The sequence below is a fragment of the Thamnophis elegans genome, chromosome 1, assembly GCF_009769535.1.
Source record: "Thamnophis elegans isolate rThaEle1 chromosome 1, rThaEle1.pri, whole genome shotgun sequence".
NCBI classification, from domain to species: Eukaryota; Metazoa; Chordata; class Lepidosauria; order Squamata; family Colubridae; genus Thamnophis; species Thamnophis elegans.
Window position 1 is genome coordinate 69192863 of NC_045541.1, and position 27935 is coordinate 69220797.

General features: G+C 41.5%; 1 protein-coding gene across 2 annotated transcripts; it reads right to left on the reverse strand.

Moving 5' to 3' along the window:
* Window positions 1–27799, reverse strand: PITPNM1 (phosphatidylinositol transfer protein membrane associated 1). Of its 2 annotated transcripts, XM_032231239.1 has the most exons (24): window positions 27476–27799; window positions 23426–23518; window positions 23056–23270; window positions 22853–22974; window positions 22105–22326; window positions 19913–20224; window positions 19083–19178; window positions 16362–16469; window positions 16180–16241; window positions 15687–15928; window positions 14870–15059; window positions 14049–14156; window positions 13309–13490; window positions 12003–12190; window positions 11726–11896; window positions 9454–9606; window positions 8227–8375; window positions 6109–6219; window positions 5060–5176; window positions 4174–4322; window positions 3539–3688; window positions 1843–2026; window positions 1201–1329; window positions 1–1024 (listed from the first exon to the last, which is right to left on the reverse strand). In XM_032231239.1, exons 2-24 carry the CDS (start codon window positions 23501–23503, stop codon window positions 770–772), a joined length of 3693 nt encoding a protein of 1230 aa, XP_032087130.1. In that variant the 5' UTR covers window positions 23504–23518; window positions 27476–27799; the 3' UTR covers window positions 1–769. The 2 variants fall into 2 exon arrangements, with proteins under 2 accessions (XP_032087130.1, XP_032087122.1); XM_032231231.1 differs by lacking the exon at window positions 27476–27799 and having other exon boundaries at window positions 23426–24361.
* Between the last annotated feature and the right edge of the window lie 136 nt (window positions 27800–27935).

A 27935-nucleotide genomic window follows, 5' to 3' on the forward strand; every position in this document is an offset into this window, starting at 1 on the left:
TGTCCAGAAAGGAAGTACAGATTCATCCTTAAACCTGACTCTCCTGTGCTCTCATTCCGGACACAATACATGCACAGAAAGGCAGTATCATGCAGATATCCAATGACCAACAAGGTATAGGCAGGATGAGGTAGAGGCTGGAGCAAGGCGCTCAGCCTCAGAAGTGAAATGGCCATGCTGGAATCCATATATGGAGATATATAGATATATAGATATAGGCAATTTTTCTGAACCATCCACCCTACCTTAAACTGGACAGGATTGTGGGAAGACTTGAGAAATTATGGGGGCCACTGCCTCACCTATGAACAGGCTGGGAGAATGGATATAACCCAGTCTTAACAGGCCTCACATTCTGAAAAAAAAAGGAATTCACGAACAACATAGCACGGTTTAAATAAGGGGAGAATATGAATGGATTCCCATTGCGCCCTTCCCCTCCACCCATCCCTAGGGGGCATGAGTTCAGGAACACTGGCTGCACTGTAGGTCAGTGAAGACCACAAACAGAAGCCAAGAACCGGGACCAATGGGAATGGAAAACTCTTTGGGATTGTACAGAAGCTCTCTCCTCATCGTCCTAGCGGCACTGTCTGCCAGCTTCTGGCCTCGACAAGGCAGAGCCTCTCTCTCTCTCTCTCTCTCCCTCCCTCTCTCTCTATCTGCATGGTGTTTTTAGCTTCTTTCTCTCCCATCTGTGGCCTCTACAGGCCCAATCAGAGCATCAGCTGCTGCAAGTAAGAAAATGCAGAGACTTTTCCTCTTGGGTTTACTCCTCACTCTCCAGCTTCAGACTGACACTCCGGATTTTGGCTCGGGGCTGGGCACTTCCGGTTCCCTCTCGTTCCACCTGGCTTTGTCCCCGGGAGCGCAACAGCTGGCTCTGCTTGCGCAGGAAGTCAACAGGAGCGGGGCAGCCATAACTGCCTTTGCCCAAGGTGGGCCTTGTGGTTCCCTTCGGTGAGTGAGCGAGGGATGCCGCTTCCAGCTGGGCTAGATGGGCAACATAGCCATCTGAAAGGAACTGCAAGGGAAAAAGATTAAGGCAGTTAATGCCTGCTTTTACCCGGCCCACCCATTTCTGAATGAGCCACAGCCTCTGCGCGGGGGCGGGTGGGGAAGAGCTTATCAAAATGTGGCACTTGCACATTTCAGTCCCTCTGTTAGTTGGGAAGGGCAGTAGCTGAGCCAACTCCATACCTGGCATTGGCTTTGCAGTTTCTTCACAGCCCGACCCACAATGTAGATCTGGGATGAAGGAAGCCCTAAAGAGCTATAAACTGAGATGTCCTTGGTGGAACCATATGCAGCTACAATAGTGACCTCTGCCTACAAGAAATAAACAAAGACATTTTAGAATTAATGTTAGGCCCTTCCTATTCAAATATACAAGTGCAATAATAATTAAAATACGTAAAGTACCAAATCCATAAATTAAAATGAATATTAACAGTAATTAGCCACTCAAGACCTGGTGAAATTAATGCACTGTTACACAGACGTTACACGTTACACTTAACATGCTTCAGATCTATTATGAACCAACCCACCTCCAGAGTTACACAGCCTGACTTGTGTATGTGAGAAAAGTCTCCCTCCCATATGCCATCCAGATAAGCAAGGCCATGAGGCCTCTTCCGCAGAATGTTATAGCAAAACCAGGGAAAGCTGTTCCTCTGAGAGTTGGGCTTTACTATGCCACTTCAGCACCATTGTTCCCTAACTTCCCTTTCTCCTGCTTCCACTTCTCCAGCTTCTTCCACAAGACCACTCAGTTACACCAGAGTAGAATCTCCATTGTATGCCTCTCCTGGTTGTGCAAGAACACAAGCGGCTACGTACCTCTTGTTGAAGGCCCTGTAGAAAGGCAGCTTTCTGGCGAAGAGGGTCATGTGTGAGGCCATCACAGAAAGAGACAATGCCATGTGGGAAATTATGCTGGGTAAGCCAAGCCACCACTCTGTGCTTCTGCATGTCTGGACGCCCTGTCACGTAGATGATCATGAAACCAGAATCTTGCCAATGCCTACAAAAGCAGAGGGAAAGATAAATTATCTCTGGAAAACAAACTAAAAATCTATTGTTCTCCAAATATTTCAGGTTACTTCTCCTTAGCACCGTCAACCCTAGTCATTCCCATAACCCTAGCAAAGTGTTTATAACATCTAAATTGCCTGCCCCTATCCAGAGTATGAAGATAGAACTAATTATGACAAAGCTTAAGAAAAGGGCATGCTGTGTTTATAGCATTTTTTGCATCTTAGTTCCTTAAAGAACGCACTGTTGAGTCACCAGACCACGGGCCCATCAATGCATGTTCAAAGAATACTGGTGAGACTGATGATAAATATGCGTTGCCTCTGGAAAAGTCACAACAGGTCAGGGAGGGAATAGTTATCACTAGAACCTTCCTTCAGGCTCCACTGACACTGAACAACAGAAGTTTCTGTGAGATGAAGAGTTACTGAGTGGCCCATCTTCCTCCCACTGTGAGTCTGCACAAATCCCCTCAAAGGCCACTAGCCATATCTTATAGCAAGCATGGGCAACTACAGGTACACTTCTCAACTTACAACCACAACTGAGCCCCAAATTTCTGTTGCTACCATAAACAAGACAGTTGTTAAAGTGAGTTTTGGTCTATTTTATGATTTTTCTTGACACTGTTGTTAAATGAATCATTGCAATTGTTAAGTGAATCTGGCTTCCCCGTTGACTGTGCTTGTCAGAAGGTGACTCTGAACCATCATAAATATGACTCACTTGCCAAATGTCCAAATTTTGATCATGTGATCTTGAGGATGCTACAATGCAGTGGTGATTCAAAAAACTACCAGTTCTGTGGGCGTGGCTTGGTGGGCGTGGCAGGGGAAGGTTATTGCAAAATCCCTATTCCCTCCCGATCAGCTGGGACTTGGGAGGCAGAGAATAGATGCGGGTTAACTACAATGATATTGAAAACAATAACAAGAATCTGCATTCTGTAACCAATGCTTATATTGTTGGTATGAATCCAGTCTGATTCATAGAAAACACTATCTATATTCAACTACCAGACTGTTTATTAAAGCTGAGAAAGTGAGCAGACATGCTTATCTCTTCCCTTTTCATAAAAAGAACAGGGATGGTTAGAATGCTACTTTAAAGTGGAAAAAAACATCCAGTTGCTTTTACAAAAGCTTCTTCCAAGAAATCCATTTTGACAGCATGTTGGCAAGGACAAATATGGAAGCTGGCAAGTGTGAAGGAAAACAGCAGAACTATTTCCAATTGGTGCTTTAAATAGCTTTTCTGTTACTGTGTTAACTTATTAAAAATATTTTCACTTAATAGAAAAAATTAATTAGGCTAAATATTGGGAGAAAAAGATTTACAGAATGTGGAAACATACTAGAGAGTATTTCAGTTGAGGAATGTAACGTATATAAGAATTTCTCTATAGTCCTGGGACAGATTTTGGAGGCCTTAAGAAAGAGAAACAGTCGATCAGTTGGTTCAAAGAAATACAAGGAGTCTCTAAGGAGGGGTCTTCACTTACCTTACCACATCAACAGCACCTGCTCGCACCTTGGGGTCACTGCCCATAATGGAGACACTAGCTGTGAAGGAGCCATCAATACTAAAGACGACACAAGGTGTGCCCTTAGCTACCACTGTCAGAAAGCATTCAGCATAGGTGTGATCACCTCTGTGGAGAGACAGAAAAGTGTCAGCCCAAAAGCAAATATTCCTACACAGTCAGAATCAGAAATGCTCAACTTCTGCATTCAAACAAGCCATGAAGATAGAAGCAAGTGAGGTTGTTTTTCCCCCCTATAGTGTAGAAAACCAAAGAAGGAAAAAGCCAAGCAGTTCAACTATTAACTATAAACCTGCAGAGATCCTGTGGTGAAGTACACCTCCAAGCATCCCCCACATCGGCCATGCTGATCGGGGCTGCTGGGAATTGCAGTTCAGCAACATCTAAAGAGCCACCAGTTGCTTACTTTCACTGGCAGGCAATTGGATTGTAACAATTGAACCTGTGCGCTAAATAGTTGTCAAGGCCAAATTTGAACCATTCTGGTCCAGAGGATCACATCCCACAATCAAGTGCTGCAACCAATATAATATCTGGCTCAGAGGCAGCTGCTCAAAAGATCAAGCACAGGAAAGGATCTACCATGCATTCACCTCACCACCATACGGATAGGGTACATGCCAATGCCCAGCATCTTCTCTTCAGGAAGGGTATAAGAAAGCCTCCCGCTACCACTTGTCACTTCTGTGCCATAATGTACCCATTTCCCTGACAATGGCTGTGCCATGATGTAGATATCGACCTGTAAAGAAAGATCAAGGTGGTGTTCACCTCATTGCATGTACTGTTATACTGCATTGCTAGCCACAAATAACACCTTGAAATTGCTAAATTACAGCTGTCAGAACACAAACCCTTCCTTCACTCCCACATTAAGTTGGTTTTTAAAAAATCCATATTCTTATAAGCTTTTCATATTCATTTCTCTGAAGGAGATAGGCAAAATTCTATTTTTTTTAAACTTTTACTTAATTTCTACTACCTTTTTCTTGTACTTCTGTCCTTCTGGAAAACATCTGTTCTTTGCCTTCTCCAGGGTCTGTGGCCTTTTCATATTACAACTCCAACTACATCTACTCCATTTTGCCTGCAAGTTATTTCCTGCTCTTAGGATACACTTGCTGTCTACCACAGTTTCAATGTGAATGGCTTCCTTCAAACAACCCCCACCCCCTTTGATTTTAGACTGCTAGCTCATATTATGGATGAGCTCCAGGCTCATATCATTAACGGCCTCAACACAGCTCTAACCCTGGAGAAATGAGGAATTCGCATTAAGATGATCTGAAAACTGGTTCTACGGTAGGTCTGACAACCAGGCAACTGTCTGGGTTACCTAAACAAAAGAACTAGGGAGGTTTTCCCAAAAAACCTAAGAATCCCTCTGGCGGCCACATTCTATCCCATGGTCTTGGCTCAGCTTTAAATATGCAGTCATTTGTCCTAGTAAATCAACCCTAGAATTAAAACCTTGGTTACCTTCTCTCCAGTGAGAGTTACCACATCAAGTGGACCATACATGAAGCGCCCACTAAGAACTTGGGGTCGCCCCTCACACACAACCGCATCACTGGCACGATGGTTTGCTGTAACATTCTGAGAAACAAAAAGCTAGACGTTATTATTAACCTCATCATTGCAAAACTGGGCAAAGGGAGAATTTCTCAAGATATGGATGACTGCAGTGAGATTGCAACAGAGCTGGTTGGAGAATTTAAATACCTTGAATTACAACTCATGAACGGAACTCATGCAACAATGAAGAGTTATTTAGAGCGGGCAGGAGAATCTTACTATATAATAGCTATCTGTTTTTCTAACTGCCTTAGAAGGACGTTTGTGGGACTGAACGGGTCTCCTTTTTCTTGGTTGTGTGCCAATTTGATTAACAATGTAATGCTATCTTTAATAATAAAATCAGCTGCCATAGGATTGATAGGGATATCTTGTATTGAGTTTTCCTTACTAACAAAATAACCATTATATTCCACTAGAGAAGGCAGCTTATCACCTTTTATGTACTATGAGTAAATTAATTTTCATCCTACATTTAGCAATATGACCCTACATTTAATTTGCCAAGAGCTCGTGTTTTGGGTGCCAGTGCTCATAACCATTACATCCCATACAGCTTGCTGAGGGGCCGAAACCTGAATTTAGAAAAATTCAAGATGTTATGAAAGTGAAATAACTCTCCCATTCAATAACAAAAACCTAATATATTATACAAATAATATTATCTAAGTAAAATCAGATTTTGAACTGCAACAACAGTATGTCTGTCATTCCTGCAGAATCAAAATGATTATTCTAAAGTTTAGGGGAGTTAAAGACAAACAATGTGAGGTCAACACTGGTGATGGATTCAGGAACATTATCAGCAGAAAATAAATAGGATCAGATTGTGTATCTTCCTACAAAGCCAGTAGAGCAACCTCAGCCAGACCTCAACACATGCCCTGAAAACTACAAAAAACAAAAACAAAAAAGACCAAAAAAAGCTGAGGGAAGCCACATCAGGTTCGTACCCGGATCTTCACTTGTGTGCGTTTACGCTGCCACTTTTCACGGGGAAATGCTGGGCTGTAGATCGAACTCTCCTCATTCTCGGTCACTTGATGCTGCTCCGTCTCAATTACCTGCAATCAAAGACTGTAATTTCTAGGCCTCGAAAAATATCAGGCAAAAAGACAGATTCGCCCTCCATTAATATGTGGCCATTATTTAAAAGGAATAATTCCTTAACTTTCGGCACCTAGATTGCTGCAAATGCGGACAAAGCAAGCACTTTTGCCATGCTTCTGCTAGCCTTGGAAGAATAGTGCTGGGATCCCTATTATCTCTGAGGCACTGCTTCCTGGTATTTTTCCAAATGCAATTTTTGCTGACTTGGCACTTGTTAATGAATGTGGCATTTAATCTATAAGGGGTAATACAAAATTAAGGGCCACATAGCAATGTACAAAATTGAAATTTTGGGAGAAGCAGCCAAAGTTTTAAAGGTCATTGATGTTTTATTATACCCAACGATGCCAAAAGGCACAGCATAATGGAGTACGTAGAGGGGTTGTTGTTGCAATGTATAGCTGCATGAACACCTGTAGAGTTATAAACAAATGTTGGCTTCAAAATAAAGCCAAGTAAAATGCTATAATTCTGTGAGCCGTGGGAGATTGTGCAGCAGTTTTATGCCCTATAACAGACTGTGCAATTACTGTATATAATACACCTACAATTATACACAGCAGAATCTAACTTTAAACATAAAATTGCATGCATATTGAAACCAACACAACTGTGTGGGTGTATGCAGAAAAGCAGCAAAACAGGGGTCCTCCTCCTCCCTGTAAGCGTTTTCCTGCCTGCAATTTTTTCCCCATTTGTGATTCAAGAAAAGAGGAAATACTAAAGGCATTATGATTTTTAAAAGATTTCCACTGATAATTATAATTTTATTAAATTAGAAAACAGGAAGGAGGAATAGAAATTCTGGTAGCAGGACGGAGTGGAATGTGTATCGTGTGTCTTATGAAGGGGGCACTGGAATAAAACCTAGGGCAGTTGGGCCATGGTTATTCTCTACAGATGATACTTAACTTAGGACCACAATTGAGCCCAAAATTTCTGTTGCTAAGCAAAATATTTGTTAAGTGAATTTTGCCTCATTGTAGGACTTTTCTTGCCACAGTTAAGTGAATCACTGCAGTTAGTAACACAGTTGTTAAGTGGCTTCCCCTTGTGGCTTGTCGGAAGGTCACAAAAGAGATCGATCACATGGCCCCAGGACACTGCAAAGTGTTATAAATACATGCCATCTGTCAAACGGCTGAATGTTGATCACGTGATGATGGTGATGCTGCAACAGTCATTAAGGGTGAAAAACGGTCATAAGCCACTTTTTTCAGTGCCACTGACTGCTTTGAACAGTCACTAAATGAATTGTTTTAAGTAGAGGACTACCTGTACGACTGTGCTGTTTCAGTTCTCCAGGAATTCAAACAAAAGTCTTTCTCTTTTGGATGGAGATGCTAAGAATTAAGTGTAGGACATTTGGAAATCTAAGCACATCATTTAGCAGCTAAACTCTGAGTCTCAGAACTCATCTAGACCTGACCTGTACAGATAAAATTTAGCCACCAAAGTACACTAGATTTCTATGCCTTCTACCTTAGACCGCTTCAAAAAGGATCCTGCATCATTTCAAAGGAAGTTTCAGGTTTCTATGATCCTATGATGACAGACATGGTCAAGAGATGAGCCCATATATTTCCAACTCAATAATGGGGTGTTTAAAAACTGAAAGAAAATTCCTTCCTTTATTTTTTCATGAGAAATACTCTTCCCCTTTTTGCATTTAACAAGGCATTACAGAGGCATCTAGGTGCATATGCATGCAAGCAATCTATTTCATTCTCCTTTTTGCCCAGAGAGGCGGGCGATGCGAGTTCTTTTCTTGCAATACCTATAGCAGTCTGGCAGTGGGGCAGTGATTCTTTGATTGATGGCCTGAAAGACAATCCCAGATCATCTTTAAGCTGCTTTTGAGGGAAGCTCCCTTAGTTGCCTCTGGTCAAATCAAGCCATTAAAGGAACCAGTTCCACAGGACATACACATGTAAATTTCTACCTTGCTTGCAAAACCCCACCTGGCGTAAGATGAAGGCAGCCACATCAGCACTTTCCCAATAGCTGGCATGGAAAAGGTGAGGCAGGGTGATGGTGGGAAAGGCCGTGAGTGCCTCGGGGCAGTAGAGAGAGTAGTCGATGCGTTTTGAACCCCACCAACGATCCAGAACTAGACCAAAGGGAAGGAGAAATCATATTAGCACAATCCCCTGAAGATGTCCCTATTTTTTTTTTCCTTTCTCCTCTAGAATAGATAACAAGGTCCTTGGCAGGTTTGGCTGCTTTTATTGGTCATCCTTTTCTTATATTTCTCTATATTTTACCCTTCAAAAACTAATGTAAATTTTTCCTTTTATGCCATGGCAAAGCAATGAATTGGCAAAGCAATTCAAAATTCTATTCTTCCACTTCAATGGAAACTATAGCCTTGTTTTTAATGATTAAATTCTGATACACGTCTCTCCCTACCTCCAACTAATGACTGGGGTTTAAAAGAAACACACAGACCTCACATGCTTAATACAAATATTCTTTTAACATCATATCTAGTTTGATGATAGTTATCAAAACGTCCGCAGAAACGTTTAAAGCTGTTTTATAACACTCTGTTCCTGCCAGAAATTGAAGTGGCCCCGGTCTGCCCAGAACTACATTCTTAATCACCATAATGGCCCTTGGATGTTTCTGAGCACTCCAGAAGTGACATAAAGTGGCCCAGTGTGGGCAAGCTATGGCAACACTGTGGAATTTGGGTTTTCCACTCAATGAACAAGTATTTTCTTGGCACCACAGTAAATTGCAATCTTTGCAAAATGTACTCGTTTGCTTCTCAGAAACAAGAACCTTTGTTCAGATTTCTGTTTGAATCGTCAATGAATCTATTCAAGGAACATTCTGAACGGCTGACATGAAAGAACAGCTTTATACACCAGCCTCAGGGATACAAGAGAGACACAGTAAAGATACATAGCTTTCCAGCACTTCAACTAAATAACTAGATGACACATTTTCTAATATTTATTGTTTGTAACACCTAAAGCAATCAGAACAGGACTCAACCTGCCAAAAATAAGAATATCTAAAAGAAAATAATGCTTTTTAAACGTAGAAAACTCATGGTAGCCTTTCCTATCAGCAAATGGATTCATAATACCAAATGGCCCACTAAGCTGACAAAAATGAACAATAGATGCATAGTCAAATCTGGTTTTGAGGAAATTAGTATAAAAAGGCAGCAAGTAACTCACTCTTGACAACTTCATTGGTGCTGGTTGCAGTGCTGTCACTTGCAGCTCCCTCATTTCCTTTCCAGAAGCCCCCAAATGCACCTGTTGGAGTGGGTGGTGTCACAAGGTCGAGCTCACTCACAAAGAGGGAAGAATGACTCTGCAAGGCGTCAGCTAGTTCAAGGAGAAACATAAGCAGAGGTGAACACAATGATGGCATATTTCCAACCCTCCATTACTGTACTGCAGCACCAGCCTTTCCTAAACTCATTGTTTCCAGCTGTATTGGAACTGTAATTCTCGTAATTTCTTTTGCGGAATTAACTTAGCAAGATGGCACAAGGTTGCCACTCCTTAAAAGGAAATCGGTACGTGTACACTACACACACCCCTCATACACACACAATATATCAGTAGTTTCAGTCATGACATGGATCCTGCGATGTAGTGGGGGAGAAAACTGGATTAGGATCAGAGAAACTCAGTTCTAGTCCACTCCCAAGCTCATCGGATGACTTTGGCCCAGTCATTCACCTCTCAGCCCAACCCTTTCAATGGGTTATTTGAAGGAAAACAAGAGAAGGGAGTGTCTTGAGCTGGTGAATGACCTGTTAATATAATATATGTATAATATTATGCAATATGTAAATATAATAAACACTCTAATGTTTCTATGGACTTTCTCCTACAATAGCACTCTCTCTCTCTCTCTCTAGGCTCCAATTCCTCAAGAAATACTCCTTGCTCAGCTTCCTCTCCGCAGTTGTCTCAATGCAACAGAGCATGGCATCAGAATGCATGACAGGCAAATGTGACAGGCTCCTTAGCATGGCAGATGAATGTAGAGGATTCCTCAGGAGCACTGGGGTCACCAGTCAAAAGCACATCTGCAGTTCCTCTTACTTTATGCAGCATTCTAAAAGTTCTCCCACACACATACACTTCCTTTCACGTGCATATTCCATCTACCTCTATTCAATTACACAGGAAAGTAATTAAAACATTAGTTCTAAAAAGAAAAAACATGGAATAAAATTAAAATAAATTACGCATTTCTACTCAGAAGTTTCAAATTTATACTGCTGACAGCTAAAAAAAGAAACAGAAAGGAAATTCCCCTCCTATCATTATAAATGACTCAATATACATTCTGAGAAAGGAAGTAAACTTCCTCCTTGGGCCTGACAGATAAAACCTTTCAAAAGTTGCTGGTTGATCATTTGCATACGGAAGAATTGTAGAAGAAGCTCCCACTGAACAGATCTGGCATAAAAGGAAAAACACTTCTTTGACATGAGTCTAGCTAAAAGGGCTTAACACTCCCTCACTCGTGGGCTGGGGTCCAAAGCAGGCAATGTCATGAGGACATTAAAAGCAATACAGATTCTGTCACAACATGTTTCTGTCTCGGTTAGCCTCAAGTGCAGAGAAGCCCCGCATATCAATCAGCACATGCAGCAGAATTTAGTGGTGGTTATCACATCAGACCAGAGATGAGAACTTTTATGTCCTTCCCTATAACATTCCCTAAAAATAGAAATCTATTATTCAGAGATGTCTACTTCACACCATTGCCATCAGTTCCATGCTGATTTTCAATGTAAGGATAAAATATTTTATTATATCCCTGCTGCAGGATAATAATAGGAAGCAAGGCTAATTAATGACTAAGTGATGAAAGACCAGCTCCATCGGGCTCCTTCTCTTCCTAAGCTGTTTCCCTCCCAAACAGTCAAGCACTTTCCAGTTGTAATTTCAAATGTGGTTGACCTTTTGCTTGCTTTCCTCTTTGTCCCTCTCTGTTCCCTTTTTCCATGTCAGCTTAAATAAACCACCCTGGGAGCCTTTCCACTTAGGAATAGAAATACAGCGGCTACAAATAAATAATATAAACATGTGACATCCTCCCAGCAAAGGGGTAAAGGGACACGGCTGCTCTATCAAACGCCTCTATTGAATTATGAGACTGACTCCAGAGAATTCCTCTTTATATATCAGAGTTCTGAAACTCCTGGATGCATCATGCGCTGGCCATGCCCATGCCCGGTTTAGCAAAGGCGGAAAAAAGTCCCGATACGTCACATGACACCACAGTGGCAATGTAAGTTTGACACTGTTCTGCAGTTCCCGAAGTGCAGAACCACATCTCAAACATCCTCCATCCCTTACGCTGCAGCCCCAGCCTTCCACTTTCATATTTCCAAAAGAAAAGAAGCAACAGAGCCCTACCAGGTCAGGCCAAAGCTCTTTCCAGTCCATTATTTAGTGCCTGGACTTCACCATTTTTCCTCACCTAATAAAGTGGACGAGCCATCTCCCAGGGGATACTTCTGATAGCGGGGGACCCCAAAAGGAGGCACAGCATGAAACTGTTGAGCTAGCAGAGGTTCCAGGCGGGAGGCACAGGGGTCAGCAGCATGAAACAAGTTATAGATCTGTTCGCAGGACGGTCGCATCTGAGCCACTGAAAGACACAAACAACTGTGTAGATTGCTGCTGTCTACAATGGATGAGAAAAGCAGAAAATGTGATGAAATGCAGAAAGATGGAAGAAGTAAACATTTCCGTACCATCGAGGGCGGGCATTACTGTTTTACGAAGTGCAAGTACCAATCCCAGAGGGGAGCCAAATAAGAAAAAGCCAGACACTTTAAATTCCAGCTTCCCAACCATGTTAGGGCCTTCAAAAGTCTCCACCATCGAAGATGAAGAGTTACTGCTCCGTCGAGGGTCTCCTTCTGTTTCTGAGGCAGGCAGACTAAAGACAAGAGGAGGGTAAAATCATGTCCCTGACAGAAAATACAAACAGCCCCCAACCAAGTCCAAATAGTCCACAAATTACATTTGTCCATTTATTTTAATTTCTAAAGAAACTAAGAATGCATGATGGTAAACAGAAAATCAATAACAATTAGTAAAAAGAAAGTGAAGAAATTTAATAAGTACAGCACTTATAGGGTGGAAATTAAAATTAATGACAGAAATGTTGCATTCCGAAGAAGCTTCTTCTCCAGCCCAATTGATTCAGAGTTACTGAACTACAATTTCCAGCATCCTTCTTATTGTTAACTATAGACATACAGCATTTGGATCTGAAGTGAGAAACAATACTGGGAAGCCAGGAGGGTCACACTTACTGTAGTGTTGTGTGAATGAGCTGTGTAAGCCCTAAAAATGCATGACTTTAAGGAACAGCCACCCAGCACAGCAAGAGCATCTGTGTTGGATCCAAAGCACCTCTCCTAGATCTGTACATTGCACAACTCCAGTGATCTTTACATTATTATTACCACAGCAACGTCTTACACAACCAAGGAATAACAATAGCTGTCTTCCAAAATTCTACCTTTCCAGGGAGAAAGGTAGCATGTATTATAAGTCTTCACGTGTTGCTGAATTACCACTCTCGGTTTTTCTTAATTACATGCCATCAAGTCAGTATCAATTCCTAATGATCAAATAAACAGATTTTTCTCAGGATGATCCTCCCCTAACCCGAAACCTTCGGGTCTTGCAATGGTGCAGCCATTGCCGCTGTACTTGAACCCATTCATCTTGCTCCTGGTCATCCTCTTCTTCTCTTTATTTCCACCTTTGTCAGCATTACAGAATATAACGCTTCTGGAGTTGGGATTCAGCAACTTCTTGAGGATTCTAGATTGTGCACCCATGATTTTACTACATTTACTCTAAGTGCGAAAAGTTTAACAGACCCCTTACAGTATGCTACTTAAGGTTAGAGAAATTCTTTAGAAGACTGAGAGCAATTCAGCTGACCTCCTGTTCTCATCTGGCAAACAAGCAGCTCAGATTACTGAAAAACAATATCTAATAAGTCATCTTGGCTTTATAGCCTTGGATTCCTTAATCTCTCACCTGGACAAGATTTGCTGCTGTTGTAAAGAGTCACTCTCTGGAGCGACACTATCGCAATATTTCAGAGTAGGAGGAAGTACTCCTGGCTCAGGACTGACACGGCCAATTCCCCCCGATGGTTCCGGCTTTTTGAGCAGTGGATCTCGTACCATAGAAGTCTCTGGAGAAAGGAGATCAGCATTCTGGAAAGAAACATGGAAGGTTGAGAAGTTTCTCTTTTGCTCAGACAATTAGAATGCCTTTTCTTTAGGCAAAAAGGGTAAATTGTGACCACAGGAAAATTACCCAGAATTTTATTTTTCCAGAATTTAATAGCAAGCTGCTGAACCATGATTGGTGGTGAAATAGTCACTAAAACAAGCAGCATAAAACTCCAACAGCCACACGATGCCTCTTTTAGCAAATCAAACTGTAACCATGACAAAGTATTGCCCCTCACTCTCTTATCAGCCCTCAGAATTTGAAACAGCTGTGCCTCCTGGCTACAAAAAAAATATTACCCACCCCTGCAGTTGATCTCAGCAAAAAGAAACAGGATGCTTGACTGATGTACTACATTGCATTCTAGAGCAGACATACGTGAGCAGTTCATCTCTAAAATGAAGTCGGAAGAAAAGATTTCTCCTCTTCATCTATTTTCAGTTCACCTCGTCAGTATGTAATCCCTCTGCCCATTTTACAATTCGGAAGGATAACATCGTCACAGGTAAGGAGAACTATCCCAGGGCTTGGGAACTGACCATGCTGCCACGACGGCTGCTCCCATGACTTCCTGATCCACCAGCACGACTGTGGCAAAGAGCATCAAAGGCCAGGATACCCCCAACACAGTCTCCAATCAGCAGCACCTGTTGGGAGAGATGAAGATGAATTGCTAATAGAAGAAACTCAAGGCATCAGCATTCTTTCTTGCTAAATTTTCAAGAAAACTAGAAAGGATCCAAAATATATATTCTACCTCTTTTCTATAATGGTTATGACTGGAGTAGCAGGAAAATATACTGCATATTAGAGCAGCATTTCCCAAACTTGTCAACTTTAAGATGTGTGAACTTCAACTCCAAGAAGTCCCTAGCCAGTCGTGGCATTAGAAAATTACTAATTTACTAATTACTAAATTATAAATTTTCTAATTTCTAACAGTAGAAAATAAATTTTCTAATTCTGCATAGTGCACAACCATTGCATGGTTATATGGGAATAGGCTCCAATCCTTATGGTTATAGGGAAATACATAACCTTGAAATCATAAGTGATTTGAAGACCTCAAGTGCTATGATTTTTATGGTGGACTCAATCATCATCAATTAACATTTGCAAATGTTAATGTTGCAAAAAGAATAGATCTCTGTAATGTATTATCTCAGTGTTTTCTGAATTACTTTTCCAATAAACATCACAGCTCTATTTCAAAAGAAAAAAAAAATGAACAGGATGCAGATCTAAATGTCTTTTCCACTGCATCATGTGGGCACATAGGAATTAAAGATCTTTCTTCCTCTGTTCTAGATTTCTGCCTTCAACTTCTTATGCAAGCTCTAAAAATTGCCAGCAATCTAACCTGGCCACAGAAGCCCAAGCCGTCAGGGGAATGGATGAAACTGGCATAAGCCTGGTTGGTGCGGGAAATGACCTTTGCCACGGCGCTCTGATAACTGCCCGAGGAGGTTGCAAGCAGAGGCAAAGCAGCGAGTGGGATGTGATCTTGGCTACTGGACAGACTGTCACCATCATGGCTGTAGGGGCTGAGTCTAGGAAAGACGAGTTGAAAGGAATATCAAGACACAATCTAAAACACAGGCATGTCTTTGTAGAGAGCTATGAAACTACCTCCCATGTATAATCACGCAATGACGCTTTTTAAAAAAATATACATGCTTGGGGACTAAAAGACCAATCATCTACCACGTCAATGACAAAAGAAGGCATTCTCCACATACAGCTTAAGAAATGGCCACGGGCCAGTTCATTTGAAATTAAGACCTGTAGTAAGAGTTTAGCCCAATATCCAGAGCTATGAGCACCTGAAGAAAGAGAGACTAATTCTAAAAAGATGAAACATAATTTTCTTGGAAAGTCCTGCCCAGAAGTCTCAAGTGTTGGCCCAAAGCACAGTTCACCTTCTTGGGTCTTCATTCTGAGTGGTACATCACATACTTCAAGTACTTTACCATACCCAAGCTAGTACAAAGATCAGGTCTCATATTTTTTTCTAGATCCCAGAACAAAAATAATATGGATGAAGCAGGTACCACTGCCCTCATTAAGCCCCTTCATACTCCTGGTGCCTGCAATTCTTGTTTTCTCAGGCAGACAGCCAAATAGCACTACTCGCATCAAGTCTTTAGCAACTCAAAAAAAAAAAACATGCTTCCTACTTGGAGACCATGACATAGGCAGCAGAGCAGATCGGTGGACAGGGCACTAGGCGTAATGCTATGTGCCCCAATGCTTCAGGAAAGTGCAGTCGGGTGACTGAGTCCAAGGTAGCAGTGAGTGTATGCACATCAGCCTGTTTGGAGCCTGGTTCTCCCACACCCTGGTCTAGGATGTTGCCACTGTGGAGGATCAGGAAAAGGGCATGAATACGGCAGGTCCCAGAGAGCCCTTCTGAGCCAACCTATGGAAACAAGGCAACAAGGCACTATGAGGATGAGATCTACTGATGGAGGTAGTGCGCATCATCCCAGGCCGGGGGGGGGGGGGGTTGTTAAATGTGGCCATGTATTGCAGCCAAGGATATGAAAAATTGGCTAAGGATATGGCAACAGTGATCCTGTAATCATCACAAATCCTCTCCGATTGCTTGGGGCCACAATAACTTAAGGCCATGAAATAGGAATGTTGTGTTGCAGGCATGGGTTTCCTCACCTCTGGTGGGCCAGGTACAGGGGCACCATCACTATCTGACTTGGTTGCTCCAGTCGCATCAACTGCAAAGGAAATTTATATTGCACTCAGTGCAAGGTGACAAAAGGCAAAAGACCAATAACAGACTCTAGAGGTCAGAAAGGGCAGAAGTCATAGAAGTCATGGAAATGTATTTCTCTCACCTAGAACCTCATCCCGTTCATTGGGTCGCTCCAGAGTATCAAGGAAGTCATTTGAATTCCACTTAGTGATTTCCTTTGCAAACACATCATCACTGTCAGACAAATCCTCTAAAATGAAAAAGGGTTACATGCAGTCTAGTCACTGCAAATACACTGAAATGCCCACCATGGTTAAAAATCTGAGTTAAGAAAGAAAGGATAATTTTTAAAGGAAGGCACATTAGATGAATGTCTCTAACAGTCCTCCAGATTCATAGGAAGAATTCTTTTCTAGCTTTGCAATCTATCATCTATGGAGACCTTGGTGCTCTCTGAGCTTGGTTATTTGCTTGCAGACATTCCATTACCCAACTAGGTAATAATATCAGTGAGAGTACTGTAGGTCATGCTCCCTACGTGTATACAGTAGTTTGCCTTGCCAGTTTTACTGAGGTATGGTATTCTCCTTAGTAATTCCTTGATTGTATTCTGCCTGATTGTCTGATGTTAATCTGCCCTACACAGTAGCAATCATAGTGCTTGTATTGAAGCTTGTAGATGACTCATTTTTAATTCTTGGGCTATTGCGTCTTTTTGTTTTCTTAAGATGTTTTGGAGGGCTCACAGGTAGTCCTAGGTAAAGAACTACTTGTTTAACAATGAAAGTTACAATGGCACTGAATGAGAGGTGATAACAATCAGTACTCAAAGTTCTGGCCATCTAAGCAATCCCACAGTCATATGATTGCCATATGGGCACTTGGAAACTGGCTCACTTTTATGACAGTTGGAAATGTTCCACAATTACATGATTACAATTTGCAACCTTCCCGGCTGGATGCCCACAAAGTGAATGTGGAAGATGGAAAGGAATGTTGCAATTTGCCTAGATACGCCTCCCCACCCTGCATATCCTGCCTCAGCCTCCTGTGCTCATGTCAGCTTACCCACACACCCTCCCTAAGCTTGTGGTGCATCTCCCTTTCATGCACCGTTCCCAAGCCTTCTTGTACTCATGCAGCACCTCCCCAGCCACCCTTCTCAACCAACAGCCATCCCAAGCCCCACAGCATTTGCGCTGTGCCTCCCTGCTACTTGCATACACTCCCCAAGCTTCGCTGCCTCAGAACAAACCCTGGCAACCTCCTTCCTGGCAGCAGCTGCAGCCATCCCAAACCCCATCATACTCAGGCCTCCTCGGCTATCCATACATCTCCTTGCTCCCTTTCTCACCTGGCATCAACCACTTATCTACTGGCTGGGCTGCTTGCAAGCCACCTGACAACTTTCTGCTGGGTTCCTCACTGAGTTTGCTTGGAAGATGGTAGGAAGTTGAGAGGTGGTGCCTGCTTAACAACCCACTATCCTCCCTTAACAATGGCAATGGGAACTACAGAGATTGCTTCTGCTTAGTGATGCACTCACTCTGTATGGGGTTTTAAAACCATATTGCTTAGTGATGGAAATTCCAGTAAAAATTACTGTCCCAACCTAAGGGCTACCTGTAGTTGGGCCATATGCTACAGAAGGTTGTCAGGTGGTTATTTCTGAGATGGTTTTGATGTATGCTAATGCTCCCCATTTTTGAAGCTTCTGCTGGTTATGCTATAGTGGGCTAAGTGGTCAGGCACCTTTAAACAAAGTTATGTGACTATTTTGATGTAAAGGCGGTTTGTTTCTTTTTTTTTGGTGTTGCTGCAATGCATTTACATCTGAAATAATATTCTTATATAGCTCCTCCTGTGAGATATTTTTGTACTGGAGAACTTGGGTTACTGTGGGTTGCTGTACAAAGATTATAACAGCTATTACGTAGGACAAACAGACAGAAGATTAGCAGAGTGCTTGATATTCAGATAACACAGCTACCAATAGATACATAGTGATAAACCACATTTACATTCAAAAGGGGCACTATAAATGCTAAGAAGAAAACAAAACGACTAGAATACTTCCTCTCCAGCAGCCAAAATCCAGATAAGGATTAACACCAGGCAAACAGGCAGAAAACAATACCCTAATCAAGGAATTACCAAGGAAAAAACACACACAACTGAACTGGCAGGGCAAGCTACTATATGTAAACAAAGAGCAACCCCCACAGACATTGTTAATGATACCTCGGTAGGTAATGAAATGTCTGCAAGCAAACAACTAAGCTTAGAGAGCACCAAGAACTCCACAGTTCAATATATGTGCTTATACATATATGTACACCTATACATATTCTACTAGAATCCATGATCTGTAAGTAGAAATTTTAAACGCTGGAATTAACCTTTGGGATTCACAAAATAGAAGTCAAAAAGATTTCTATCTAAAATTATTAAAAGTTATTGATCTACCTGTTGATAATAATGGATTGGGCACGTGTTGGTTTGATGGAAGGTAGTTTCCTATATTTCCTATGACACTTGATCACATATGCACACATAAAAAAGACCCCCTTGTACCTTTAACAACTAAGCTACGAACCGTCTTTTCATGTATGGACATGCTACCTCTTTTCAAAGAGTAAGGATAAGAGATTTTGACCATTCCCTCACCATATAAATCCATATAAACCCAACTCTCAATATATACACAAAGAATTAGTTCTTACAGGTTTGCTTCTGCATAACTGGAATCCCAAGTCTTGGAACCAAAAGTAGCTACTTGTCATCTATAAATGAGTCTGAACTCAAGTCTTCTCAGAAACAAAATACAATGTAGAATCATGTTACTCTATTCAGTATTACGAACCATGAGCATCAAAGAATTCCTCTTCGGAACTGTTCTCAGAGTCCCGTGCAATATTTTGCATCCGCCATTCTGATAAACTGTGTGGAGACACCACAACTGCAGTGGAGACATATCAAGTGAAATCATAATGACCAAGACAGCTGGGTAAAGACAAGTCATTCTCAGCAGCAACAGGAACACTGCTATGATCACTGGAATCAATAGTATCTTATTATGAAGTTTGTTTTACTATCTCAATTTTCTGAATTTGCAGAAAATTGCAGGAAGTCCTTAATTTTTTACAGACAAGAAAAGAGTAGGAAAAGGAAATAGGTCAGATTACAATTATTAATAGAACCAATTTCACAAAAAACTATTCTGCAACAGAACTTTCTTCCCTGTATATCAATATCTATTTTCACCTTTTCCTCAATTCTTTTCCTTCTTTAAGTTCCAAACACAAGAAAAAAAGTACAAAAGAAAACAAAAACAATGGTTGCTATAATTGATACTCTAATACACACCCTAACTAATCTTTATGTGTATCAATATTCATAATGCCATGCCTTTGCACAATGCAAATAAAGTAAAGTATTTCAAATGAGTCAAAAATCAAATGAGTCAAGAACTAGTAAGCGAAGAGACAAAAATCATTTGTAAAAAAAAACCTAAGCCAACATTACCATCAATACAGGAGTAGTTAGTCCTTGATTATAACCTAGAATGAAATGTTACTGAATTTCATCCTTTCTTACAACTATCGTTCCGCTGCAGCGAGAGTGTATTTTCATCAGTATATTATGTTCTATTCTTATAAAAGTTCCTTTCCATTTGTTGCAGTGGTCACTCACCAGCATGTTGAGAAGAGTACGAGGACCGAGAAGAAGATGACCACTGCTTTGCAAATGGGTCATCGGGAGAGGAATCGGGAGCCCTCAGGCTATCCACTCTGTCCTGTGTCTCATGGCCACCTAACTCAGCTGGACACTCAGGGCTGGGCACACCAGGATCTAATTCAGGTTCCACGCATGTAGCCATCTTCTGAGCCAGCATACGAGCTGTTTCCTCCTCCAACCTTCGAATGTCATCCATTGTGAGATCTATCCATTCGTCCTGCCAACACCAGGCCTGGCGATGAGCTCGCAGCATCACTTTCCGTAGACCTACAGTGGGAAGGCATTCAGGAATCATGATGGCATAGCCCTGCCCAGACACACCGCACTTTGGTTAGGTATAACTTCAGCTCCTTAATACGTTAAAAGAGATTAAATGTTATTTACTTAGTGAATGCTTCTTCCAATGCTTTTTAGTAACTTAAAGAATTACAATCCAGTTCAGCTTTAAAAGAAAAATTCAGTTTAGAGAATAAAAGGAGCTAACAGGATTGCAATTCTTTTTCCTTTTGCATATGAAGATGCAAGATTCATTTTGGCATTTTATTTACCTGTAACCAATACATGAGCATTTTTATTTATTTACGATATTTATGTAGTCCCCTATCTTACGTGAAAGTGGTTTTGGGAAGCATATAGCACTTAACAAAATAATAAATATATAAAAAGTCATACTTAAAAATAACTATTAAAAGGCAAACAAAAAAGAGGGGGTGATATTAAACCATAGCAAGGGAGTCATTGATAAATCTCCCTGGTTCCCCCCAGGGCTGATGACATAACCACATCTTGAGGGATTTATGGAATGCTGAAAGGGATGGGGCTAATCTTATTGGGATGTGGGGCTCTGCTAGATGTAATTACTCTGCTAAAATCACAAGACAATGTCAAACTAGTAGTCAGGAATGGAGATAATCCCTTGAGTTAAATTGAAACCATGGTCTCTAAATCAACCTACATTATTCACATAATGATGTTGTGGAAAAAGTGAAGTAAGGAATCTAAACTTCTACAGACACCTGAAACCAAAACATGCCGTACCACCCCATTACTACCACTTCACTACATCAAGCATGTCATTATACAGTTGTGGTTTAGCCTCTTTGTCTAATTTCATATCACAAAACTTTATCTTTAACTTGATATGACCATTTCCATCACATATGTTTAAATTGAAGAAGAGATCTCACATTTGTTTCAATCTAAACTCTTTCAGAAATCCAGAAATCACGCTCAAATCCAACCAAAAATTATTGTATCCAATTTATATTGGCATCTTGTCATCCTCATAATCTGCCACGTCAGCTACTGCATTCAGGGACACAGATTAGATGAGCAGACAGCACAGCGTAGGTCTTTTTTTTTTGTTTGAGAGTGCTGCACAAACTTGGATGACAATTCAGTTCATGTCAGAAGCTGATTTACATGGATAGTCATAAATGTCTTTAAGGCTCTACCCGTAGTATCTCATAATTCTAAACAAATCTCCCCAATCTAATATTAGGCTTAATTGGCAACCATTATTTTATATCATCTATGTTTCTGAAGTCTTTTGAAATCAGGCTGCTCCTTCAACTGTGCTGTCAACACAGTCTCTTTCTCTAATTTACTGGTTTCAGCCCTTGTGACTGTCTGAAGTCTTTCTCTTACATGGTTACTACCACTAATACTTCTGAGGTCACAGTAGCAAGAGTATCTCCCAAGCAACCAATCAATACATTAAAACCTTTTGGGTGAATTTTTACCCCAAAGGGTAGAATTGAACTAGAGCAGTAGTTAATCAGCAATACAAAGGAAGAAAATCCAATTTCTCACCAATTTCAGAGATATCATTTAGAGTTGCCATACACTGGAAGATTGTACAAATGCCTTGTAATTAGCAGAGAGCATGCCTCTGCCAGCACAAATACAGGATCAATCATCCTATTCCATATTATTGTGGCCTAAATCAACTAGCTTCAGTAGGCCAGAGTTAGGGGACCTGTAGCCCTCCAGATGTTGCTAAACTATTACAATTTACAATGTTGGATGGAACTGCTATGAGTTACAATTCAACATCAGGAAAAACCAAACCATCCACTACTCCCACGGATCTTTGTTTGCTGAGGGAAGATGAAAAAGAATGGCAATAAAGAAGATATCATGCTTACCTACATCATGGATGAATTGTTCAATCTTGGACTGCATGCCCCAATACCGAAACTCCACCTTACAAAGCTTGTAAGCACACATAAAAGGCCCAGTATTTCCACTGTCTAGCCAATCATCTCCCAGAGGTCCACGTCCTGTCTTCACCGAATGGTATAATCGTGGATCTTCCTCTATCTTGTATTCACTGGGTGAGATGAGATCCCGTACAATATCAATAGTATCTGTGGGTAAATAAAGGTTTTATAAAAAGTAATTGATTGTAGAAAATTAAGATAATCATACTTTGATTTCTCAAGTTGCTGTTCCTTCTTATCTCAAAATTGCTTCAGATGCTCAGCTACATTCCTGACTACTACCTTACATAGTGCACATATTTTGCCAGGAGCCTGGCTGTTCTTCCGCTCCTGTGTGTAACAGCAGCATCCCCTAAGCTATTGTCCTCCAGCTGCACTGGATTTCAACAATGGAATGATGGTTGGGAATTCAAAATGTGAAAGTTCCTAACATCTACATGGAGTGAAGCATTCTCAAGGCTGGTGAAGCTGCCTTACAACACAGCACTTTATATGCTCTGAGTGAAACAGATGTCCACTTATACCTCAGTCACTTACTGACCCTAAATATCATCAGATAACCATCATTGATCAGCCACTCCTGGACAATCAGTTGCTCAGCATAGAAGCATTCATGCGATACTACATACTGATAACTTAAAAGTGAGAGGAATGGGCCAGTTTGAGAACTTACCCACAATTCTTTGCCTGCGCTCTGTGGTATTTAGATTGAAGATATTGGTTTGCTTTCCAGCATCTGGTCGGTAGTAAGTCTCAATCTCAATTGAAAATTTCTCCACAAAGGGGCATGTGTATCTATGAAGAAGAGTATGAAACTCAGTTCCACCTTGGCAAACGCCAAACACATCTTCCAGCCCCCTATTGTCTTTCTCTCACCTGGTCCGTGTGTAGGGGTAGGCATTCCAAGATTCTTCCTCCACCTGCAGAGCAGCCTTGGGTAGGAGAGCACGGAACCAGCTAGGAATATGAGAGCCCACATGGTAGATCTTATGTGTATATTGACCACTTCCTCCTGGACCATCATCATATGGTCGGTTGGACAGGATTTCAACCCCGCTGCCTTCGCCACTGGATTCCTCACGGCTTTTTTTCTAAGGAGGGAGGGAGGGAGAGAGAGATCTTCAGCTTGCAATTTATATCTTTTGTTCTTTGCATCCCTCAACCTGCTTGGTTTTGGTCCTGTTAACCCCAAAACACTATCTGGTTAAATAAATATGCCTGCTCTATCTATCCAAATTGATGTTACCTGGATCATGTAAAGTTGGGCCACCTGGTATTCAGCCAGGCTCATGGGCAGCAGTATATGATATTCTTTGATCAGCATCTTGACTGTCAGATCCTGTGAGTTGAGACACAGTAGAGGGTAAATAAAGGCATGCAGCCAACACAGATGCCTATTTGTGGCTGTGGAAGACTTAAAAACATAGTATGAAAACGGGATCACAGAAAACATTAAAACAGCCTAAGAAAATTGTGTTTTGGACAACACAGCTTAGCCAATTAAAATATTTTTCCTAAATGCTCATTTCTATCATAAAGATATTTTTTTTGTATCAACCAGATTGGCATGTATTTATTTTTCTCATCATCAGAAAATCATCATATGTCAAACTGAAGCATTATATAAGTATGGAAAGGAGTTGCTGGTCAAAAGTAGTAGCTTAAACCACATTCTTACTTCCTCAAATGAGAAGCTGGAAAGAAATCCCCATTTGACCTTATTTCCAACCCACTGGGTAAGTTTCCATAGCAACTCTTAAGCAAATGAGAGGCTAGGGAGTTTCAACATAGCAAAAGGGGAATGTGGAAGGGAGTAAAATAATAGCATCTCACACTTTTTTATATCTTCCTGGACCATGTCAATGGTTTCCAACTTTGCCATATTATGATTTGAGAAAAAGAAATTCTGCCATCCCTCACATGTAAATAAATGTTTTCACTGGGACTGGGTGAGGCAAGAAACAAACCTAAACTTATAACAATACATAACAATTACATTTTAACCTATATAGCAAATAAAACAGTGGCAGAACTTAACTTAAAAAAAAAACGGTTACTTTGGAGAAAAAAACAAAGATACAATTTAAAACCATTTTTAACATGAAGAATGAATTGCTTTTTTTGGCCTAACATTTGAAATTGGAATTCCATTTTGAAAACCATTCTCTCATTTACCAAATTTGGGGGGGGGGGGGGATTGCCACCTTGTCCCAAAACTACTTCTCTTAAACTGTTCTTAAAATGCTATAGCTTGCAGAACATGGGCAGGTTATAATCTACTTTTGGTGCTCTTTGAATTAATACAGTCACTCTGAGATAACAGTCTCACACATCCCCTCCCCCAAGCCTTGTGCTTGTAAATCCTTCCCCTTACTGTTGCAATTTCCTTCTAGCTGCAGTCTTGCAGCTCTTCCTCTCAGAAGTGATAATTTCCTATGCAGAGTATTTGATCAGATGGTCAATTTTGCATAGAAGCTTCATGCCTTCCAGGCATGATTAACTCCTCCTCTAAAAGGCAAATGCAATGTGTTAAAAGCAAAGGTTCAGAGTTCATAGAGGGATGTGGAACTGAGGGTTACTTTGGATTCAGAATAATTTTGCATCAAACTTAATTTTTGTGCAAAAACAGCACAAAAAATACTTTGTGGAGATCCTCCTCCTCTCATCTCACAACCTCCTTTAAGAGTTCATTTAGAGAAATGCTGAAGTATGTAATTTCTTTGGTTTTGGCTTAACATAGTTTCAAAAGCCAATTATATAGCTTATTATGTTGTATGAAGCCAGCTAATAATGGCTTGTGCACCAAACAATGGCTAAATGAATCTTGGCTAAATAAGATGTATGAATTTGTTTTATGATTTACAGGCTTGTGTCAATCCAGCTAGACTAGAACATGGAGCTGCTAAAGCTATGTAAATAACTTGCTAAAATAAGGCTTTAGAGTTAGCCAAATTTATCAGAATCAAGGTTTCTAGATAAGTATGCATACAGTTGTGGTGTCAATGCTGAGCCTCCTTCTAATTCTCTACTTCTATGATTCTGTTTATGCAACACTTTGCAATCAAGGTTTCTGGGGATTTAAGGGGCGTCACTACCGCCCCTTCTCTCTTATACCAGCATGCCATGCAGAATTTAAATCATGCTTAACTTTGCTCAGCAGTGTTGTGCAGGGAAAAGCTACTAAATCTCTGCCCATCATGCATCTATTCAAAGCACTGGAGTACTTTCAAGAAAAAAAAGTATGCAGCCCTCCTAGAGAGCTATTATCATGAATATCTTTTGCCTTATGAGCCTATCAAATTGCTCTGGCCCTTGCAACCTACTGTTCCTGTAACATACCTTAAGCAATCATATAACTTTACATACATTATTACATCCTGCCATATCCTGAAAAGTCAAAAAGCCTTATTATCCTCATAAGGGAATAAGGAGGCAAGAACTGCCACTAAATTTACAATTTACCCATTGAATGTTATAAATTCTTGTGAACTCTGTATCTCATTTGAAAAATAAAGTACTATACTAGATGTGGCCATAATTGAAAGCAATACAACACAGGGGTTTACAGAGTTTTTATGAAAATACATCTGAAGAATGTAAACAATTAAGTTGTATGTTCTACTCACTAACTGGGAAACGTTAGTGTACCCTATGCTCTGTATTCCAGTATCAGTGTCTATGAAAAACCGTCTTTCCAAGTACAAATACATTAAACCTTTCAAAATTCTGAATGTGAAAAAAAGAAAGCCAAAACCTGTTGAGACTTTACAGAATAAACAACATAGATTAGTATGCTATGTTTTCCATTCCATGTAAATAGCAAATATGTAGGAAAAATATGTTAAATAAATTAAGCAACATTTATTGTCTACAGTACATTTGTAATATACGGTGAACTTCAGCACAAACAGATGAAAGATGAAATTCACTATTTCCCACAACATATTAGAAAAACTACTTCAGAATCTAACTCCTTATAAAGTCATGTTCTACAGAAATAGCTTCTAAAATAGTGTCTAAAATATTCCCATGTTATGGCCATAAATCACTCAGCCTGATATTCATTTAACATGCATTGTATTGTGTCTAGTAAGTAATCTTGTTCAAATGAGTTACCCAAATTCTTACAAGCACATGATGGAAAGCTTGCTAATTGCCATAACCAATTAAGCAAAGCTCCTTAGAGGGAAATACATGTAAGCTTCCATCCTAAAAACTTATTCAGGACATACATGTAGGATTTGGATACAAAGCTAAGCATACTTAGAAGAGAAGGAAACAGGCACACTGAGTAAACACACACACACACACTCTGAAGCCTTAGATTAGGCTATGTATTTTTGTTTGTTTCTTGGTGTATTTATCCTCATAGTCTATATCTAACTTTTTAAAAATAATAAAGGAAGCACCTCTCTCCCCAAAAACATGCTTGCCTCAAAAAAATAACACAAATTTAACTTTGCCTAATTCATCCACAAAGCTCAGGTTTCAATAGGTCTGCCCCATTAGAAGAAATTACCACTTCCACAAGAACAAAATTAAGCCAGAAGATGCAGTTTATACTTGACTTCCATGTTTTGGACGCTACTGAAGTGACTAAAGGTATGCTTCCCTTGCAGCCATTAACGGGCACAGGCGCCCTGTATAAATAAAACATGGCAACCTGATGGCTGAACGATGGTTGGTTCAAACACACCTTCCATCCGACCCAGACATTCAATACAGCAGTAAATTACCATAAAAAAAAACTACCGTTCACGCTAACTAAATTCAACCCACAGCACAGTCAGAAAGTCAGAAAAGCGTTGCTCGGTTGGAATAATCGGAGCAAAAGAGAACGCGAGGCGCTGTCATCAGCCCCGGCGCCTTTGCTCAGGTGAAAGACTGTTGCTTTTGGAGAATGGCGACCTGAGATGAAAGAGGGTGGGCTGGCACGGGGGGTCCCGCTTCAACCCCTATGAGAAGCCGCTGAGGAGGGGGAAAAGTGCTGGGCTGCTTGATTTCTTTCCGGGGCCCAAAGAGGGCCATCCCCGTCGTCTTCGGAGCGACATCCCTTCCCACCTTTCTTGCCACCTCCTCCAAAGCCCATGCAAGCGTTATTCTGCACCCCTTCCTTACAGCCCAAACCGTGTCCCAAAACCTCCCCTGCTGATACAGGGCTCCTGTCCCGCCCCGCCCGCCCCTTCCAGCCAGTGCAGCGCGTGCCTTTCCCCAGCCTCCGTCCCAGCCCCACGGCTACGCGTGCACACCGACACTGCCTGCACACACATACACGCGCCACCTCCCGGGCCCAGACCTGTGGCTCGATGTAGGGATGCCGGCGATGGAAGCAATGGTATGCTACGTCGGGGAAAGACGTCGGGGGGGCGGGGAGGGGGTGGTGGGGAGAGAAGGGAAAGAGACCGCCGACCTCACTGAGCCCTCCCTGAACCCGCCCTTTCTCTGCCTGGGGCTGCCCGGGCGCTGTCAGGGCTCGGTTGCTGCGCTGGCGGGAGCATGGTCTTGAGAAGCAGCGCGGCCGGGGAGGGGAAGTCCCACTGACTGGCGATGGATGGATCGACAGACCGAACCAGCCCGCTGCCTCTCGCGTCACCGCGGCGGAGAACCGCGTTCAGCCGCAGTCCTTGCGGGGGAGGGAAGGAGGAAGAGGAGGAGGCGGGAGTGCGATTGGGAGGGGAGCGGGCAGGGCTGCTCGTGTGAAGGAGCGTCGAAGTGGGCGCGCGGAGAGAGAGAGAGAGAGAGAGACGGGCAGCCGG

What these genes read in the sequence shown, in the direction of transcription:
- PITPNM1 (XM_032231231.1), bottom strand. Translation starts at nt 23,632, where the DNA reads ATGTTTTCTGTGATCCCGTTTTCATACTATGTTTTTAAGTCTTCCACA. An exon ending in GCTTGGGCTTCTGTGGCCAG is followed by an intron (nt 14,157 to 14,869) that starts GTTAGATTGCTG and finishes CTCTCCCAACAG; the next exon opens with GTGCTGCTGATTGGAGACTG. An exon ending in TAACTCTCACTGGAGAGAAG is followed by an intron (nt 4,323 to 5,059) that starts GTAACCAAGGTT and finishes CTTTCTTTACAG; the next exon opens with GTCGATATCTACATCATGGC.